Source organism: Trachypithecus francoisi, unplaced genomic scaffold, assembly GCF_009764315.1.
Source record: "Trachypithecus francoisi isolate TF-2019V2 unplaced genomic scaffold, Tfra_2.0 Lachesis_group7, whole genome shotgun sequence".
Classification (NCBI taxonomy): domain Eukaryota; kingdom Metazoa; phylum Chordata; class Mammalia; order Primates; family Cercopithecidae; genus Trachypithecus; species Trachypithecus francoisi.
Window position 1 is genome coordinate 35,244,538 of NW_022681472.1, and position 22,217 is coordinate 35,266,754.

At 37.5% G+C, this 22,217-nt stretch overlaps 1 protein-coding gene across 2 annotated transcripts in view; it reads left to right on the top strand.

The window, feature by feature from the left end:
- STMN2 (stathmin 2) overlaps window positions 1-22,217 on the top strand; it is a 55,425-nt gene that overhangs the window by 16,935 nt on the left and 16,273 nt on the right. For both annotated transcript variants that reach the window (XM_033202463.1, XM_033202464.1), the window contains 2 exons: window positions 9,932-10,027; window positions 14,630-14,802. In XM_033202463.1, coding sequence (XP_033058354.1) covers window positions 9,932-10,027; window positions 14,630-14,802 — 269 coding nt within the window. The remainder of the gene's footprint in view (window positions 1-9,931; window positions 10,028-14,629; window positions 14,803-22,217) is intronic.

The following is a 22,217-nucleotide window of genomic DNA, read 5'->3' on the forward strand; positions in this document are numbered from 1 at the left end:
TTTATCAGCAATTTATCATGCCAAATTCCAAGTCAGATTTATCTATGCAGATCAAACACTTGATTCTACTTTTGCCTTAATTTTTGGGAAGGTATGTTTATGACCAAGTCATACGGTATTTTCTGTGACAGATAAAATGCACAAGTTATTCCAATCTGACTCAGCCAGTCATAGCAACATGTAGTCCTTCTCATGTCTTAAGAATGAGTATCAAGGATTCAAATGGAGTTCCAGATGGCATTCAAAAAGCTTATATTTTATGCATCACTTATTCTGTCTAACAGTAGAAAAAGACTATTTGAAGCCAAAAATGGACCTTGCATGTAGTATGTGGAAAAGTAGAAATTGCCCTGATAGTTTAACAATTTGAAATTCGAGACATTAATTGCTTTATGAAGCATTTGTCACATCATATATAATATTTTATGCCTATCATATATATACTTATTATGAAATATAAAGAAATTATGCATTCTATCTAACTAAGACTTTGTATCCTTGACTAATATCTCTCCATTCTACCACCTCCACCCTAGCCGCTGGAAACCACCCTTCTACTCTCTGCTTCTACAAGTTCTACTTTTTTACTGAGATCATGCAGTATTTGTCTTTCTGTTCCTGGCTTATTTCACTTGACATAATGTCCTTCAGGCCCATCCATGTTGTCACAAACGACAGAATTTCCTTCTTAAGACTTACTAGTATTCCATTGTGTATATGTAGCACATTTTCTTAATTAATTCATCTGTTGAGGGACACTCAGATTGATTCCATATCTTGGCTCTTGTGAATAATGATGCAGTGAACATAGGAGTGCAGATATCTTTTTGACATACTGATTCCACTTTTTTGGGATATATACCCAGTAGTGGGACTGCTGAATCATCTAGTAGTCTTATTTTTTATTTATTATTATTATTATTATTATTATTATTATTATTATTTTGAGACACAGCCTTGCTCTGTCGCCCAGGCTGGAGTGTAGTGGTGCCATCTAGGCTCACTGCAACCTCTGCCTCCTGGGTTCAAGTGATTTTCCTGCCTCAGCCTCCTGAGTAGTTGGGATTACAGGCACATGCCACCATGCCCAGCTAATTTTTGTATTTTTAGTAGAGACGGGGTTTCACCATGTTGACCAGGCTGGTCTCGAACTCCTGACCTCAGGTGATCCATCCACCTCAGACCCCCAAAGTGCTGCAATTACAGGTGTGAGCCATGGCACCTGGCCTAGTAGTTCTGTTTTTAATTTTTTGAGGAACCTGCATACTGCTTTACATAGTGGCTCTAGGAATTTACATTCCACCAGCAGTGCCCAAGGATTCCGTTTCTCCACATTCTGGCTAACCAATCTCCTGTCTTTTTGAGAACAGACATTTCAACAGGTGAGAGATGATATCTCACTGTGGTTTTGATTTGCATTTCCCTGATGATTAGTGATCTTGTGCCTTTTTTCATATAACTGCTGGACGTTAATATGTCTTCCTTTAAGAACTGTGTATTCAGGAGAAAATAACCACTTCTCAGAGGAGCTTTTATTTCAAAGTATCCAGGAAAAAAAAATTTTTAATGGAAAATTTATCCTAGAGTAAGTTGTCTTTTATATTTTGACCCTATTTGTAACATAAACTGGATGACAAAAAACTGGAATGCAAAGGCTTCAGGAGGATTACTTACTTGCATTGTATATTGCCTTAGGTTCTTTGCAGAAAATTATACTCATTAAAGTTCAAGGCTATGATGTGATAAAACCTGTTTCAGGAAATGAGTCTACATAACAAATCTTGAGGAAGTAACATTTGAGTTTCAAAACAAAAAAGCAATTTTCAATGTCATATCTAGGTTAACCCAAAAGATTTATTTCACCCTATTTAGTTGCCTCTAAGATGGATGCTGAAGATAATTACACTGTAGAACAAACAGTACCATGCTTCACACTCACCTCACAGGCTCTGTTACTCCCACGTACTGCCAGAGATACGCCAAAATAAAATCACTGCAACCTTTTGTGTAACACCAGGCAGTTATAAACCTTGACAGTATTCTTTTCTATTTATATATAGTATATGTTATATTTTACAAGTATAAAATATAGAATATATTTATTCTATTCTCTTTGACACAAAGTGACCATAAGACATATTACTTAAGTATGACTAGCAAAATCATGGGGCTTGTCATTCAGGTGGAAACTCTTACCTAACTGTTCAGTTTTTGTTCACTGCGCCATTTACATAAGGCAAACTAATGCCACAAGCTGTACGAAACAATGCACAGTGTTTGAATGAGTGGTTAAAATAAAACTCTAATGAATGGGGTTTGAAAAATGCAACTTTGAGGACACTGTTGAGTAAATGCTACACACTGCACATTTTACAAAATTTCGTTGAAGAACATGTGGATATTCTTTTTAGGATTATGGAGGGAAGCAAAATTTCAGCTCCCTCATGCAGCTTTTGTGGCCTTTGTCTGAAATAGTTATCTTCCATTAATTATTTAGATATCATTCATTTCCTAATACAACATTTAGGGAGACTGCCTTAAGTACAATTTGTCCACTACCCAAACAAGAATTCTTTTTGGTGGAACGTTGATAAATATTACTTGGCAGTAACACCAAGTTAAAATATTTGTTTCACAGTTGATGTTAATAACTATTATACATAAAGTGAATTTTACAAGGCATACTCAGATCTAAAACAGCAATATGGAGGCTCTTCAAATCCATTGAAACTTTATACCAGCCTACAGAAGTAGAGGTTTTTATGCAAATTCTTCAAGAAATATGCTCTGAACTTTTAATTCCTTAGATTGATAGAGGAATTAAATCATGATATAACTAATAGGCTTGTGGTACATATTGCTGCTGCTTAATCTAACTCTGTGTCTTCCCAGTGTTCTATATAAATTAGATATTTCATTATCTGAAAACAGTCAACCCCATCCCCTGGTGATAGCTCTAGGACTCCTTTTGAGTTCATTAAATCTGTATTCTCAGTCTCCAAACTTCTGGTTAATTCAAGCAGAAAAGTCAACTAGCCCATGAACTGAAATAGTGTCATCTGAATATTTTTTTATTTTGCAGTGTGATAAAAGTCTTGCACTTTTTATTTCTGAAAGTTTCTGCTTTCACTGAGAGCATAATAGGCAATCCACCCTTATGTAGTCTTATATACAAAGTCATAGTCAGGCTAAATTCAAACACCCATATGAGATAGAAGCCAAGGTTTATTTTCTGGAGAAAAGCCACACATTACAACAAAGTGAACAATGAAGCCAGCGTCCTTATCACTGGTGACCAAAACATTTGTGACTCTGAGCATTGGCCCCACAAATGTAATAATCATTCTGCATAGGAAGTAAGTTTTGCTAATTAAAAATGGATCTAATATATTTTCTACTCTTCAGCCAAGAATTAAAAAGTAATAGTGAGAAATTTAAATCACTTGGGTGCTACATTGAGCCATTTTGGAGAAACAGTTCAGAGAATGTCATGGCAGCCTCAAATTGCTGCTCAGCAGCAGCCCAGCTCGGAAGATTGCAGGAAAGGAAGAGCATAGTCATTCTTACGTGAGAACTGTCCTTAACCAGGTGAACAGACTCTCCATTTTTCACCCTGGCTTTATCTCATTTAAGTCCCAACCAATCTACCTATCATTTTAGGTTTTACTATCTGGTAGTATTTAGGGGCCTGGCGGGGGAAGGAAACCCTCAATACTCAGAATTAGACTTGGTGATAAAAATCTTGACACATAAATAGAATAAAGGGCTTTCATTACGCCTTTAAACCACGGTGTCATTCGGTCTCCAATAAGGACTGTAAGAATTTCTTTCATCAGGAGAAAGAAAAAAAGGACAAGAGCCTGCATGATGTAGCAGAACTCTCATTAAACACAGCACGAGCTTTAACTGGAATCCAGGGTAAGGTGAGGTACCAGGTTAAACAATTTACTGCTTCTATTACAATTTTGATCACAAGGACTGATTCATGTCATCTAGTTTCTTTTCCTTGTCACTATCACTGGTGCCAAGAATACATCAAATTGAAATTTAAGAGCCTCATATGTTTCTGTGTAACCCAGTGATGGGTGGTACCGCTCTAACCTTCTTAAATGTCCCTTTATTTGATTTGATATCTATTCCCATAGAAAAACTATAATGCTTTGCTTGGTCAAAATATTAATCTTTCAAAACCTCCCTGGCTTAGAAAACCATAATTTCTGTAGAGAGAGACGGGTAGAATGTGGACTGAATCTAATTTTATTCTAAAGCAATTAGCATTACATCATCATAGCAGAAATATCTAGAATATTACCTCACGTCAGTGATCTTCCGAGATGTTAAAAAGTATTTAAAAATCTGAGTTATTTCTTTTTCTTTTTCTTTTTAAATGTTACATCATTAATTACATATTCATCAGCCAAAATATTTTATGCTCCGAATTTGAGCCGATATAATATGTAAGAAGTGTTCAAAATGAAATTATCGGCCGGGCGCGGTAGCTCATGCCTGTAATCCCAGCACTTCGGGAGGCCGAGGCGGGCGGATCATGAGGTCAGGAGATCGAGACCATCCTGGCTAACACGGTGAAACCCCGTCTCTACTAAAAAATACAAAAAATTATCCGTGCATGGTGGTGGGCGACTGTAGTCCTAGCTACTCAGGAGGCTGAGGCAGGAGAATGGTGTAAACCCGGGAGGCGGAGCTTGCAGTGAGCCGAGATAGCGCCACTGCACTCCAGCCTGGGCGACAGAGGGAGACTCCGTCTCAAAAAAAGAAAAAGAAATTATTTTAGTCTATTTTGTCTTTTAAAAAGAATATCACAGGGATGGACCTCCCAAAAGGATTTTTAAATAGGATTACATATCCGACTTTTAAAAAAAAAAATCTGATCTTGAGTTATAGTGCCCCAAAGTAAGCAAACTTCCAAACACACACAATATGATCAGAATTGAGTTAAAATTATCATCGGGGCTTAATTTCTGAAATTAAAAAGGAAATGTTATTTCCTTATGGAAAAAAAAAAGGAACCAAAAATGAACTGCAAGGTAGCTGATTTCTGTCTATGTTAAGACTTAGGTAATGGGAGAAAGAGAAAAGGGAGGACAGAGTTAGGAGAAGGCACGGTTTAACAATTGCGGGTGCAAGACTCAGGTCTTTTTAGAACCCATTTGCAGAGAACCCTGTGCCTCCCATTAACTGCTGCTTTTTTAAATCCTGGCACCAGCTCTGAGGACTGCAGGGTCCATAGCTAGTGCCCCACTCTACCCAGTTTAAAGACACCACTGCCTGGAAATGACAGGGGTTTTTTTCCCTAAGGAAAGAAGTGCTTTCTGCCACTGTATATATAAACTGGCAAGTTTCAAATAAAGTGCTTTTGTCCTTTCTGTCTATCAGAAACTGTGCAAATCGAATTGCCGTAAAACCAAGGGCAAGAGACATCTATCCTGCATTCTTTAGCATCTGATTTTATCCTTTACTTTATCCCCAGGCACTTTTCAAAAGGAAAAAATGAGGTTGCATTTAAATTGAGTATTTAGGACTTGCCAAGAAAACCTCCCACTAGGCTAATATGATTGCAAGGAAAACAAGAGAAAGGAAAAGTGGAAAGGGAATATGCTAACAGATCTGGGCCTCATCAGCAGAGCCATCCTGAACACAAGGCCATGGTCAGCCATCTGGTCCTGCAAATGACGTTTTCCTTATGGTCATTAAGAACATCAGTGTGTCGGGACACAAACAAGTATTCCTTTCAGAGATTATGACACATTTTCTCCCAAAGTAGTATATTAATGACATTTCCAGAGCATTCTTTACTATCTTTTATATGTGATCAGGAAGTCTAATACATATTGCTACTTCTTTTACAAAACACAGCATTAGCCAAAACTAAGGTGTCAAGTAAAATTTTGCCGAGGATGAATAAACGGAAGAAATTCTTATGCTACTGCACTATCAATTCCAAATTAAATAACAACAAAATGATAAGTGTTAAAATTCATGTTAATGAGTGTTCCCACACAAGCTGGAAAAAAAATCTTTCTGAGAAGAGTCTTTCACCAGTTAATCCTACCTTTCAAAGTGTTCAGTGGCTCCAAATTCAGTTACTGTTTCCTATCAGTTCTTCTTTCATTAAGTCTCTTCCCTTTTTTTTTTCTCTTTGCACTATTTCCCTTAGCCAGGTACATAACCTGATGTGCCTTATTCATTTGTGTCTTAAGTTTGTTTCCTGATAACATACTTTTCCAGCAATGCCATCTGGGGAGTTTGGGAAACTGTACCACGTTAGGAGGAAACCCTTCTTCATAGCAGAGTGTGCCTTTGCTTCAGGGAAGCAATCAGGATTTGCTTGGACTGTGGTTGCAGCTCGCTTTTAAGGATCTCCCTAGAATGCAAGCAACTCGTCAATGAAAATCTGTGCAGTGGCTGTCACTGGGTAGCGTTATGCTATGTGGAGTCATAGCCTTTGATACAAATAACAGTAAAGATAAGAATGCTATTAAAGGAATCGCCCACAGAGGTTAACTGGGTTTTGTCTCCAGAGCACCTTGAACAAGAAAGAACATTTTGTCAGTCATTTTCTTAGTTTTAGCTGCTAAAACAAAGTACCATAGACTATGTGGCTTATAAACAACAGAAATTTATTTTTCACAGCTTTGGAGACTGGAAGTCTGCGATCAGGCCACCAGAATGATCAGATTCTAGTTAGGGCCCACTTTGGGTTTGCAGACTGCCAATTTCTAGTTGCATTTTCATGTGGCAAAAAGAGATTGAGCTAGCTCTCTGGTCTTCTTATAAGGACACTAATCCCATTCATGAAAGCTTCACCTTCATAACCTAAGTACTCTCCAAAGACCCCACCTCCAAATACCATCACATTGGGAATTAGATTTCAAATACAAATTTTGGGGGGACATAAATATTCAGTCCATAATAGTAATGATTATTCATTACACATAGGGCTCTAAATGTGCTGGCTCCTGACAAGTTTTACTCTAAACTCTCTTTATTAGCTTGTCAAGCATAATTAGGGCAGTAGCCTTAGTGAAAATTATTGAATTTCATTTCCTAAGGACAGATATTGAGTTTTTCTTCACTAAAAATTCATGTTCTGCTACAGCTTTCATCTGTTACTATTTTGTGAGATGGAAAATCTTTTATTTTATTTTTATGTTTGGATTGACCCCTCTTAATAAAGTTGGCATGTAATATGCTTCATATACTTCTAATATGTGCTTAATTTTGCAAAATGTTTTGGATACCAGATTGCATTTCTCTTCCAAAAAAGATACCAGCCTACAAAACCTTGCTGTTATTGTTTTCAATTAGTTCATGGAATTAAACGTATTAAATCACCAAATGTTTTATCCTCTGGCAGAAATTATGATTCTCACTGAACATCCATATGAATCTGGATCTGGCTGGGCCTTTATTAAGTGACACAATTTCACTAACCAAATAAACTATTGATACAAAGAAATTTGGTTTAGCCTTCTAAAATTCCAATGGTGTTCAATAAAGTATCTTACAATGGGTGTTCCAGGACTTTTATGGCACAGGACAAAATGTATTGCTTATTTTAAGAAAATAAGCTAAATAGTGAGGAGATGCTTTTAGCAGATCCTCAGGATGTGTTAGGTTGAATCATAGGCAAATGATATTTGATCTTTGCACCTGTTAACACATTGAACCTCACCCTAGAAATGTAGAGCTAGAAGAAAGCCTTCTAGCAGTTTTAAAATAGATTGATTTACTGCAATTTATCCAGAAGCTTCGCCGTTTTCACTGGCTACATGTGACTTTGGCCTCTGTGGAGCTATATCCTCATTTGTAAAATTGGTGGTGAGGTAAGTGGACAGTTGACTAAATAATCTCTTAGAATAATTCTAGTATCTGTGGATCTAAAGCATCCAGGGGTTGAATATGTTTCTTTCTGGCCAAGGAAAGATGGACCTGTCCATAATACCCAAACTCATCTTCCGAGAATCCTCTTTCCCAAGATACCCACTCTCCCTTGGGTTATATTATCGAAATGACCAGAAGCCCCTGCCAAGAGGCAACTGTTAACCTGGGAGGTCTATATTTTAGGTCACAGCCAACTGCTTATACTTTCTCACAAGTTAGTGCACAGTATACCCATCATTTTCTTCCATTTTCCTTAATTTATTAATTTTACTAATTGCATAATGAACAAAGATAAGAAGATTTTACCTCCTTACCCCCATCTGGTAGTTTGCAAATACCTGGCCTGATGACAACTGACAGTGATGAGATACTCACCAAGTTTACTGGGGCAGGAGGCCTCCTAGAGGAAAAATGAGAAAATGAAATGGGGAAGGGGAGTGAAGGACTAAGGAGGTAAGAATCTGGACTCTTGCAACTGCATGGCAAGATTGGCACCCAAGCTGGGTTGCAAGGGAGGGAAGGAGATCCTCATCAGACATAATCAGAGCTCAGATCCAGGGCTTTGGTGTGTGTAGAAAGAGGGAAAGACAAAGAACTTAAAACAGAGCTGCCATTTGACCCTGCAATCCTATTACTTGGCATATACCCAAAGGAAAATAAATCCTTCTACTAAAAATACAGGTGCGCTGGTATGTTCATGGCAGCACTATTCACAATAGCTAAGACATGGAATCAACCTAGATGCCCATCTATTTAGGTTGGATAAAGAAAATGTGGTAAATATACAGCATGCAATACAACATGGCCATGAGAAAAAATAAAATCATGTCCTTTGCTGCAACATGGATGCAGCTGGGATCCATAATCCTGAGTGAACTAACACAGGAACAGAAAACCAAATACAGCATGTTCTCACTTATAAGTGGGAGCTAAACACTGAGCACACATGGACATAAATATGAGAACAATAAATTCTGTGGACTACTAGAGGGGGGAAGGAGAGAGGTTTGTAAAACTACCTATCAGATACTATGCTCAGTACCTGAGTGATGGGATCTGCACCCCAAACATCAGCATCATGTAATATTCCCATGTAAAAAGACTTCACATATACCCCTTGTATCTAAAATAAAACTTGAAATTAAAAAAAAAAAAAGAGGCTGAGCACAGAGGCTCACACCTGTAATCCCAGCACTTTGGGTGGCCAAGGTGGGCAGATTGCTTGAGCCCAGGAATTCGAGACCAGCCTGAGAAATCTGGTGACACTCTGTCTGTACAAAAAATACAAAAATTCCCCAGGCATGGTGGAGCACACCTGTAGTCCCAGCTACTGGGGAGGCTGAGGGAGGAAGATCACTTGAGCCCAGGAAATGGAGGTTGCAGTGAGCTGAGATCACACCACTGCACTACAGCCTGGGTGACAGAGCAACTCTGTCTCAAAGAGAAAGAGAGAGGAAAGAAAAAAGAAAAGATGGACAGATAAGAAAATGCCCTTGGAGATTAAGAGAAAGCAGCAACATAGGACCCTGGATAATATGTTTGTTTAATAACTATCCTCATGAGTTCTCTGACTATTCCCAAATGAGTATGAGGCAATTCAGGCTGAACCAACAGAGGAGCCCTCCAGAATCTTATTTATGTACAACAGACCTGCATGCACATTTACTAGAATGAGCCTCTCTCTCTGGTAGTCATGTCTGTTTGCACTGATTCCATCTGTTTCCTCTCTCTCCCTCCTATCCTGCTAGATCTTAATTCCTTCGACCTTCCCTGTTTTTCTAAGTCCCTTTTTTTCCCCTTGTTATTTAACCTGCTATACTACGCAATTCATGTCCTCTGCAATAAGGAACATGCACTTCAGAGTTCTGTTGACATCTTGTATTCATTTATATTTAGTGAAAGAATGCAAAGGAGTCTACCTGGCAATATTCACTCTGCAGGAGGCAATAATTATTATTCAAATTAAAAGAAGCAGTAAAGGGAAATTCAGAAAAAGTGAAATACACTAATCTTCAGCTTTTCATTTCAGCCTACAAGGAAAAAATGAAGGAGCTGTCCATGCTGTCACTGATCTGCTCTTGCTTTTACCCGGAACCTCGCAACATCAACATCTATACTTACGATGGTGAGTTACCTATGATAGACATGCCCCTGCTAGCTAGATCATTAGGAAAGGTTGATATATACTTGTTTCTCACTACTCCTGATATAATTACATCAATACTTTGTAGATCTCACTATTGACTTGCTATGTCTAGCTATTATGTCCAATTGATTATCTATTGCTCAAAACAGTTTGAATTTGGTGCTAATAACACATCAATGTCTGTTAAGAAATGTGAATGGATTCTTATTAACAGCCACATACAGCATATCAACATCCACAATATGTCTAAGGCCTTTCTTTGCAAATAATATAATAGGCTAAGACATAATTGGAGTAGATCATAATTTATATGAAAATGCTTTATACTTAGAAAACTCAAGAGAAAGAATCAACCACCATCACTGTTTTTGCTTTATTGTGGTCTTTATATAGTTTCTATATTTGGGGTATACATGTAATGATCATAATAATAATTGACTCAATAAATAAAACTGACTTACGACTGAGGCCCTAGATAAAGAGGGTCTGAAAAGAAAAGCCTAAAGAATTAGCATGGCAATTAACATTATTGAGGTGCAACTCTTTAGGTTTGATTTATCCTGATTCATTTTGCTTACTTCGGCTCTGCCATAATCCACATGACCTTGGGCAAATTGATACTTGGATTATCTGAGTCTCATTTAACTCTAGCATCTTCCTCTTGAGGTTGTTGTGAGGTTTAAATGGTTTAATGTAAGTCAAATACTCAAAACCAAGCCTAGCTCGTTATATCACTCTACAATGATAGCTATCATTATCAACATCATCCTTACCTAATTGAGTCAATTTAACTAAAATATTTTATACAGTTCTATGTATCCTAGATATCCCTAAGGCATATTTTGCTAACTCTCAGGCTCACAATTATTTTTCTTTTCCACATATGTAAAGAAAGACACTAACGACAAGACAAACTGACCTTGTGGCAGTTAACCCCTTCTGTGCCTTTGAAGCCTATTCGAAGACTCAAAGGCATTTTCCTTCCAAAGTTATTCTATCATGGCACAAAAATCATAAATGCTCGTTAACTGTTCCATAAGGAAGTGTCCTCCATGTGAAAGGAATTCTGTCTCCAAACAAAACATTCATTAGAATGCAGGGCCAATGCCTACTTTGTACAAATTCATTCGGTCAGCAAATAAATTAGACAGACCTTTATTATTTGCTAGATGTAGCTGTGAGGAAGGATCCAGCTATGTTTCTTACGAGACTCTAATGTCTAACTATGGGTTGTCACTGAGGATCCAGAGTTCAATACGGCGTAGTCCTCACCTTCAAAGAATTCAGGGCTTAGTAGAAGAGTCTTACATGAACAACCAGAATGTAGAACACAGAGTGGTTAGGACAAACAAGCCAGGGATGGTTTTTGCTCGGTTAGGGATTGAAAAAGGGGGAAGAAAAATGTGAAGTTATATGTGAGCTGATTCTTGAAATAAGCTGTTTTTATTTGCCTGTGTTCTCTCATAATCCTTTTTCATAGGCTTCTATAATTTTTATTGAGCTGTATTTAAAGTTGAAGTTGAATAGATAATTCAACAGGGCTTGTAAACTGTGCTTCCTAAAAGAGTCTGTAGAGAATTTCAAATTTCTGCAGTCTTTAACTTGACCTGATATTTCTACGTTGGATAATAATGTGACTTGTTTATTACAGGCAAACATTATAACAAGAAATTATTATTATTGTTTACATTTGTAAGCACTAAGTATTTGGCTTGTGCTTTGCATGCAGCATCCTTTATCTTTTAATCTTCACAACCACCTTAGAAAGAAGGCACTCTTTTTACTTCCATCTTTTAAATGAGGAAACAAAAGCATAAAGAAGTTAATTAACTTACCTAGTGTCACACAGCTATTAAGAGGGGCTTACTATTTGGATGCAAATATAGGCAGTTCTAATTCCAGAGCCTCTAACCTAAGCCATTTAAAACACTATCACCTTATCAAATAAGCTATTTTTATTTGCCCATGTTATCTTATAATCCTTATCCATAGGCTTACATACTTTTTATAAAATTGTATTTAAAATTTAACTATAATCTTGGACGCCATCAGGAAAATGAAAAACATTTTTACATTTGTGAAGGAAAAAGCCCACATCATTTCCAATATACTTATTGAGTTCGTTTTATCTAGACTATCTATTAGCAGCTAAGGATCTGAGGTCAAGTCCTGCCAGTCTGGCATTTTACTTGACCACAGCCTCTATGTGCACTAACCAGGCTGCTAAAAGAACATTAATGGGGACATAACCTGCTGGCTTGGTTGCCACAACTTTAAAAAGACATTAATAAATTAGAGAGCACTTAGAGGTTAGGAAATAATATGGTGGTAAAGATCTAGAAACAGTGTCATTCTGAGGCACTTGAAGATGTTTAGCCTGGGGGAACAACTTGAAATGGAACATAACTGTTTTCAAATACTTGAAAAGTGGTGGTGCACCACAGAGAACGGCTTCACACCTCAAACAAGGATCAATGGGCTAAAACCAGAGAGATGGAGTTTGGTACTCAAAGAATGCTCATCTGAAATTGAGGGCTGACCAACGAGTTTCTTTTAAAAATCATTATATTTTACTAAATTGTGAGTTCTGCAATTATAAATGTCTTAGCAGGTGCTAGTTATCATCTTTTCTATTATAAATTATACTATTTTATATTATAATTTGTATTATGCAGGCTTAAAACATAAGAGTCTGATAATCTGCTTATCTTTAATACATAAGCCACTGATAGAAAAAAAATGGCTATTCTTCAGTTCTTTTTCTTAATTGACCAATAAAAATTGTATATATTTGTGGTGTATGGCATATTTGGAATTATGTATATATACATTAGGGAATGGCTAAGTCAAGCAAATTCATATATTAATTACCCCACACACCTATCATTTATTTGTGATGAGAACAAAAAATCTACTCTTTCAGTGATTTTCAAGAATACAGTACATTGTTATTAACAATAGTTAGCAGGTTGTACAATAAATCTCTTGTGGCCAGGCGCGGACCCCACACACCTATCATTTATTTGTGATGAGAACAAAAAATCTACTCTTTCAGTGATTTTCAAGAATACAGTACATTGTTATTAACAATAGTTAGCAGGTTGTACAATAAATCTCTTGTGGCCAGGCGCGGTGGTTCATGCCTGTAATCCCAGCACTTCAGGAGGCCAAGGCAGGCAGATCACGAGGTCAGGAGTTCAAGACCAGCCTGATCAACATGGTGAAACCCTATCTCTACTAAAAATACAAAAATTAGCTGGGCGTGTTGGTGAGCGCCTGTAATCCCAGCTACTCAAGAGGCTTAGGCAGGAGAATTGCTTGAACCTGGGAGGCGGAGGTTGCAGTGAGCCGAGATAGCACCACTGCACTCCAGTCTGGCAACACAGTGACACTCTATCTCAAAAAAAGAAAAAAAAAGAAGAAGAAAAAAGTATCTTGCATTTGTTCTTCCTGTTTAACTGAAATTATGTATTCTTTGACCAACATCTTCCCAGTCTCCACCCCTATCCCCTGGTAACCACAATCCTACTCTGCTTTGAGTTCAATTTTATGAACAGTCCACATGTAAGTGAGATCATATGAGATTCGTCTTTCTGTGCCTAGCTTGTTTCACCTAGCATAGTGTTCTCCAGGTTCACTCATGTTATCAAAAATGACGGGATTTCCCCCAACTTTTTAAAGGCTGAATAGTATTCCATGTGTATGTGTATAAATTAGATTAGTCCATATTGCCCCTCCCTCCTCCACCACAGTGGCTCTTTCCCTGGCTCCTAGCTCCAGCTGAGGTACACTAGAGGAGGATATTCTAAGCAGCAAAGACATTACAATGGGGTGTTGGCTTATTGCCCCCGTTAGACTGTAAGCATCTTGAAGACAAGGACCCCATCACAGAGTGATGCTGTCATCCCTGGAGTGGACACTGTGCATGATTGATGACTAGAAGCAATGAATATAAAGAAGGGCAAGACAGAAATCAGCAGGATGCTTTGCATATCAGCAGTGACTTTGCCAAATATGCCCAACTGTTCAGGGAGTTATATTGGCTCTAACGTAGCTCCTGTGATTCCTAAGCACAGGAATGGTGATAATATATATAATGGTGTATGCGTATATATTCATATCTATATAATGATATCTCATTATATGTGAGAACTGGAGGACTCCATTATTTTTCTTGTCTAACCAAAAAGTGCCTACAGTTATGATAATTTCCAAAAAAATAAATCTGTGCTGCTTGATTTTCATGCAAAGCTCATATTTATTCAAAAGGGAAATAAAGCTTAATTTAAAATTAATTTAGGCTAGGTTTTTCTGAGTATGCTTACCATTATTCAACTCCCTAGAGGTGTTGTCAAATTTCCCAATATTGTAAATATTCTGTTAAAATATATCCATAGTTATACTGAAGACAGAGAGGTCTTATATGTTCTAAACAACATAGAGCAAATGCTCATAAACAGCATTTTATTCCTATCTCCCGGAATAACAACGCTACTTCCAATTGCTGGAATCTAAATTATTAAAATAAACCCATGCTGTAAGCTTTATATGCTTACCATTTCTCAAATGTTCATTTTTCAGATATGGAAGTGAAGCAAATCAACAAACGTGCCTCTGGCCAGGCTTTTGAGCTGATCTTGAAGCCACCATCTCCTATCTCAGAAGCCCCACGAACTTTAGCTTCTCCAAAGAAGAAAGACCTGTCTCTGGAGGAGATCCAGAAGAAACTGGAGGCTGCAGAGGAAAGAAGAAAGGTAACTTTTTCCATAGGTTTTCCTTCACTCTCTCCCTCCCCTTCTCCTCCCTCTCACACATGCGGGCACACCCACACGCACACACATACAGAGAACAATGACAGCTGAACCTGCGCCATCCCAACATGTATAGGTTTTCAGTAAACACAGAGCCAGGCTAGTTGGGGTAAAAACTGTAGATAAATGCTAATTTTAGGCTAGCCAAACCAGAGCTCTCAGAAACGCAAAGAGCTTCAGTGCCCTAGGGCCCCTTCCCCTATATTGAATCCCCTTATTATAAAAGCCTCCCTCCCCTAGACCATCAGGCAGACGCACTGTAGAGAAAACACAGCCCTGTCAAACTCCAGTGGTGGGGAGGGGAAGGAGTGCTGCTTCCTCCCTCTCAGGATCTGTGTCGCCCCCTGTGTCAGGCGTGGTTTTCCTTGGAATTACAAATTACAAGATCTTCCCTCCAAGATCTTTCCTGCCCAGATGCTGTTCTCTTGTTCTCTTGGCCACAGAGTAAGGGCCAAGAGCTTGCCCCATTCCTCCTCAGAGTCCCACTGCCTGCAGTGGAAGTTGGTCCTTCCAAGATCAGGACCTTCTCTGAGAGCTTTGAATATGTTCTTTATCTTTTTCTAAGCCTTGATGGTTTTTTTTTCTCTTTTTGCCATTGGTCCCTGCTTGTATTAAAGAGCTTTTCTTTTGCCAAATTTTTAACTTTCCATAATCACATGGCTAAGAAGAGCCAAGGGTATTAATATTTGAGAACATTCAGGAATCCTAGGGACTCTATACACAGACAGAAGTTGTCTGAATGTGTCTGTTCCAACCATGTGGTTATGGTAGTTAATCCCATCAAGGTACTCTTGATCATCCAAACATGATATTCTTTTAGGTAATTCATCTCCTACATTGTATTTCCCATTACTTTTTATGATACAATTTTAGAATCAGGTAATCACTAAGAACATGTTCCCTGCACAGTTTTATGATGTTGTCTGTAAAAAGTCAGCCAACACTTTGGACACTTCTATGTTGGATAATTAAAAAGAGAATGAAGATAGTCCTTCTCCTAAAGATTGAATTCTCCAAGAGAGAATGCAGTACAAACACAGATGTGCTGTGTATAGTATATGTGCATATATACACACATATATGTACACAAATATGTGTATTATCAAATAATGAGGCTCAAACGTTAGAAATCCTTAGATTAAATTTTCTAAACAAGAAAACACTAATATTTGTAGATAAAAAAAATCCTCCTATGATGTGTAACATGCTGATCTCAATTTTCACCTAAGAGTGATGTTCTCCAAATGTCTGATGAGTATTTCATATATATATATAAAATTACAATGATAATTGGTATATAGAGATATCTATATTATAGCTATATTATATATAGCTATCTCTATATATTACATATACCAATTATAGATATAGATATAACAATGGTAACTGGTATATATGTGATGTGTATATGTGTATATGTATACTGTAATTATATATTAATATTGGTATACATATACCATAATTATATATTAATATTGGTGTGTGTATGTGTGTGTGTGTGTATGTATATATAAAATACTAGCTATCATTGTTCTAAATTTAAAAAACAGGAACCTGAGCTACTAAGTTGACTGTATATATACAGGAAGTTGCTTTAAAGCATTTATATCAGTTTTTTGTTGTTATTTATAGTTTATTCTCATAGTAAAGCTAAAATAAATTATTCAAAGTTATCAAAACTTTGCTACCAACAGATATAAGCAATGCCTAAAACAGTAGAGAGAGTGTTGCACCCAAAGCAGTTTAAGTTCTGACCCAAGCACTGGCATCTTATAGGCAATAGGTAGAGATATGAGTCATAGGTTGACATATATTGAGATGCTATGGCTTGATTAGAATACAGAGCCAGTGGCCAGGCATGGTGGCTCAAGCCTGTAATCCCAGCACTTTGGGAGGCCGAGACGGGTGGATCACGAGGTCAGGAGATCGAGACCATCCTGGCTAACCCGGTGAAACCCCGTCTCTACTAAAAAATACAAAAACTAGCTGGGCGAGGTGGCGGGCGCCTGTAGTCCCAGCTACTTGGGAGGCTGAGGCAGGAGAATGGCGTGAACCCGGGAGGCGGAGCTTGCAGTGAGCTGAGATCCGGCCACTGCACTCCAGCCTGGGGGACAGAGCGAGACTCTGTCTCAAAAAAAAAAAAAAAAAAGAGAATACAGAGCCAGTGACTGAGGTGAAATTAAAACTCAAACCAAAATTCAACATCCTGATTTAGGATGTTGCTGGTGTTTCTAGGTAATATACTTCTTAATTTGAAAGAAATAATTGAGGATAAAAAAAGAACTGGGATCATCAAAATTAACTAGGTGTCCTTATAAAAGTCCCTGAGGTTACTAATTAATGAATCTGATAAAGCTCCTGCACCCTGACAGCAAGAAATTATCAATGATTATACATTTAAACAATTGAATTGAACTAGAAACTGGCCACATGGTTAAAAGACATTTACAAATGTAATTATCCAGTGTTATGATGCCCAGAAAAAAAGTATTCCTTGGAACACTTTAAAAGCTATATTTCATCACCTTTCCAGTTATTTGTTAAAAATTTTGTAGTGCAAAAATCACCATACAGATTATGTCCTAGTGGTCGGGTTTTATTTTTATACTTTTTATTTTTTGTTGTTAATGGTAGAGTTTTAATTAAAAGAAAATACAACTAATTAGCAGAAAGTGCCAACTTTAAAAAAATCACTAATTGATTTTACTCTATTGGGTTATATTGACTTAATTAGCACTAATTTAAAGAACTATTAATTCTCTTTGAAGAGACTTTAGCAAGTGCATATATCTCAGTAATTATGTTAGTAAGGACATGCCTATAACCAAAACCCAGCTCAACTAGTTAAAACAAAAAGCAAATATGGGACTAAAAAGTCTAGGAGTGGCAACAGCATTAGAAACAGCTGGATCCAGGGATCACAGTATTATCAGAAAGTTTTCTTTTAATGCCTGTCATCTCTTCCTGCATTTAATTGGTTTCATTACCAAGAAAGTTAAATTTCAATAGTCAGTTCCAAATTATTTTTCTCACAACTTAGTGCCTCTGGCAGAAACAGCTTCTTTTTCCCAATAGTTTAACGAAAGTACTGAAATTGAGTTTCAATGGCCTGACCTGGATCACATGTCCAACCTAGAATCAATCACTGTGGCCAAGAGGATGTAGTAGTTTGATTTGCCAGCCTGAATCACATGCCCACCACTGACCTGCAAAGGGTTTAACTAAGATCCCTGGGGTAAGAATTGTGGAGGAGTAGTTCCCCAGAAGAAAATCGAGGTGTTCTCCCAAGAGGAAGGGATAGTGGATCTTAAGTAAACAAAACTATAGATGTCTACATTTTCTATCTATAAATGTTTAGTGTTCCTATAACAAGTAGAATAATTATTTAGTTCATACACTATTCAATTTGCAACTCTCTTCTGTTGCTCTGCTGCAGTTATTTTCTTATAGATGGAATGAAAAATATCAATCTAGGCAGCTCTGTGAAACAGTACTGTCCAAGGAATACAATGTGAGCCAGGCCGGGTGTGGTGGCTCATGGCTATAATCCCAGCACTTAGGGATGCCGAGGCAGGTGGATCATCTGAGGTCAGGAGTTCAAGACCAACCTGGCCACAATGGCGAAACCCTACCTCTACTAAAAATACAAAAATTCACTGAGCGTGGTGGCGGGCACCTGTAATCCCAGCTACTGGGGAGGCTGAGGCAGAAGAATTGCTTGAACCCAGGAGGTGGAGGTTGCAGTGAGCAGAGATGGTGCCATTGCACTCCAGCCTGGATGACAGAGCAAGACTCCATCTCAAAAAAAAAGGAAAGAAAGAAATATAACGTAAGCCATATGTGTATTTTTAAATTTTCTACAAGCCACATTTTTAAAATAAATGTGAAATGAATTTTAATAAAATATTCTTCACCCAATATATTCAAAACATTATTTCAATATGCATATAATCAATATAGAAGTATTAATGAGCTGTTTCACATTCTTTTATTCATACTAAGTATTTGAAACCCAGTGTGTATTTTACATTTACAACTCTTTTCAGTTCACGTTAGATATATTCCCAGTGCCTAGTAGCCAAAGGCAGCCAGTAGCAGATACACATATTAAAACAGAAAACATCTAGGGAATAATGGGGAAACTTTAGGCCTAAGTTTTTAAAATCAATACCAGATAATTATTCAGATTCAACTTTACTTTTACATAAATATATTCTTTAAAAATTACATTGATATGGGAACTCAGAAAGTTCAAAATACATTTCCATTCTATGGCTTTAATCTTTACATTGTCAGAGCTAATGCAAGTGTGAAGTTTAGGATGCACTGTAAGTAATAGGATCTTCTAAATCTCACGCCCTCTTGTTCAGCTACCTACTCTATTTCTATTTCAGTTCCTCACTGTGGGGAGGGGACTTCTCTGAACCTGGGTTTCACCTCTTACTCTCTTTCATGGTAACTGGGTTTTCCTTTGTAGCACCTAGCACAATTAGTAAGTAATTAGTATTTATTGGCATATTAGTATTTATATGCATATGTATTTATTTAACCCTATGTCTCCCACTAGATTATAAACTCCATGAAGATAGAACTTGTCTTTTGTTTAATAGTGCTTGGCAATAGTTACTACTACAAAAAATATTTTTCTTTCTTATTCAACTCCTGTTAGCCATTGCCTGAGTACTACAAATGTTTTTAAGTGAATAAATAAATAATAACTTACAGGGCCAAATGTGAAAGTGGCAATATATATAGCTTGTTTTGATTTTTTATTCCATCCTCCCATCCTAAAACAATTACAGGCACTAAGTTTCCAAATGACATCTGAAAGAGTAGTAAGGAATTCCTAGTCTGGGCAAAATCACTCAGTCAACAAATATTTATCAAGCACTTACTATTTGGCAGGCCCCATTCTAGGCACAGGGGATACTCATCAACCTTACGTTCGAGTGGGAGAGAAAGAGCTAATAAATACATATGCAGCATATTAGATGACACAAAATTAGCAGGACAAAGAGAACTGGGGGTGTGGGGGTGAAAGAAGCTATAATATATTATGTAATTATTACTATATGTAATAATATAATTATTGGATAGTCAGAAAAAAACCTCTTGAGTAAGAGAACATTTGAAAAGAAGCACACAGGTAGCAAGGGAGTAAGGCAGGCAGCTCTTCTCTGGGATCTGAACATTCAAAGTAATGAGAATAACAGGTACGAAGGCCCTGAGATAGCAATGTACGAGGTGCATTTGAGAAATAGCACAGGGGCCAGCGTGGCTGAAGCTGAGAGAGCAGGGGGCGGGTGGTAGCAACTGAAGTCAGAGGTAGCAATTAAGGACTTTGACTTTGCATGAAATGGGAGATTATTAAGGATAATAAAGCCATTTCACTACTTTATGTGAGTCGCAGCATCTTTTTAAAGAAGTATCTGTTTTTTAAAAGGGGGAGATGACTAGAAAAATAAATAGTATTAGATAAATAGAGAAAACACGAAAACGTTCTAGACTAAGACAGTGATTCCAGAACTAAGGATCCACAGAGGCAAGAATGCAGAAAGTGTGTGCTTCAGAGAAGTGGGTAGACCAGTGGTTTGGACTCGTGGATTTGGATAAGGAGTTTGAGAGTAGTGAGGTGAGATTCACTTTGTGTTCAATGTTTTGGCAATTTCCTCACCTCCCCACTCCACCTGTTGACATTACTGCAGCACTGACCATCTGGTTACTAGGTTGGAGGATACTCCCTCAGGCGTCTTTGAGGCAGAATTAATGCTCCAGTGATTAGCTAGTAGAAGAAGCTTGTCATAAAAAGAATAAGCCCTTTCCCTGCTTTTTCTCCATTCTGTGATTATCGCTGGTAGTCAGTGATAATCACTTCTATGAGTCTGTATCAATCTCATCTGGGCAGCTTGAAGCTCATCTCCTGAAATCAAAGTTTCCATAATGCAACTGACCCACAAGGGTGAATGACATGAACACTTTAACCATCCATTTATCATTTATTCATTCATTCAACCAACATGTATTTGGCAAGAGGCAGCAGAGCTAGCCTAACTATACATCCCAGTTGGCCCAGGACAACCCCAGCTAACTCTTGTTGTTTTGATACCATTATTAATTATTTCTCTTTTATTCTCATAAGTGTTCCAGTTTGGACAATCAATTACATGGGCATCCTTAGCAGGGCACAGTGTTTAAGAGCATCTTTAAAACATTGTCTTTAAGAACCTGTGGTTAAGAGAATATCTGTGTTCAAATCCTGGTTCCACCACTTAAAAGCTGTGTGACCTCAAGCAAGTGACTTAATCTCCCTATGTCTTCTTTCATCAATTTGTAAAATGAGACTAGTAATAGAACTTATGTCATGTACTTAGTGTGAGAATTGGAAGGTTACTCTACATAAAGACATATAACCGGCATGGTAAAAGGGTTAGCAATTACTATGTGAAGATGCATCCAGTTTCTGACCTCACAGAGATTATCTAGCAAACTCATGATTTTATAAAGAAAAGAAGTTTCTCATTAACAGAGACTGAAATGCTACCATACAATACATTGCTTTTTTTTTTTTTTTTTTTTTTTGAGACGGAGTCTGGCTCTGTTGCTCAGGCTGAAGCACAGTGGTGCCACCTTAGCTAATTGCAACCTCCACCTCCCAGGTTCAAGCAATTCTTCTGCCTCAGTCTCCCAAGTAGCTGGGATTACAAGCATCCACCACCACACCCGGCTAATTTTTATATTTTTAGTAGAGACAAGGTTTTGTCATATTGGCCAGACTGGTCTCGAACTCCTGACCTCAGGTAATCCACCCACCTCAGACTTCTGAAGTGCTGGGATTACAGGCATGAGGCAGAGTGCCCAGACAATATTTTTAAATATTATAAAATATTCTTTATCAAATTGCATAGAAGAAAAGAAAGTTTGATAGGTAATAGATATATAAATAGGTCAGGCCAATTAAAAGTGTCTTGAAAAAATTAATATTGTGAAAACGAAAGGATCTTAATGACATTGATAAAATCTCACCCTAAAAGAGATTAAATTAAAAAGCACGCTACTCGAACCAGTCCAGTGAGATTTCATTAGCATGCTCTCATTACTGGCATAATCAGCTTCAAAGTCACTAAGCCTCTGAAAGGAAGATGTGTTGCTTATTCTTAATAAAATGGCATAAAAGTGGATCATTAGTCACCAAACATGATAGACTTACCTTTTCCATTTGTTGGTATCTCACATTGTAGATGGAAATTAAAATGGAATCCAGGGAAAGAGGGGGTGGTTTGTATAGCAATGGATTATGAAACAAAGTACTGGATTATTCACAGCTTGACATTCAGGAAACATTCTGCTCCTTACAGAAT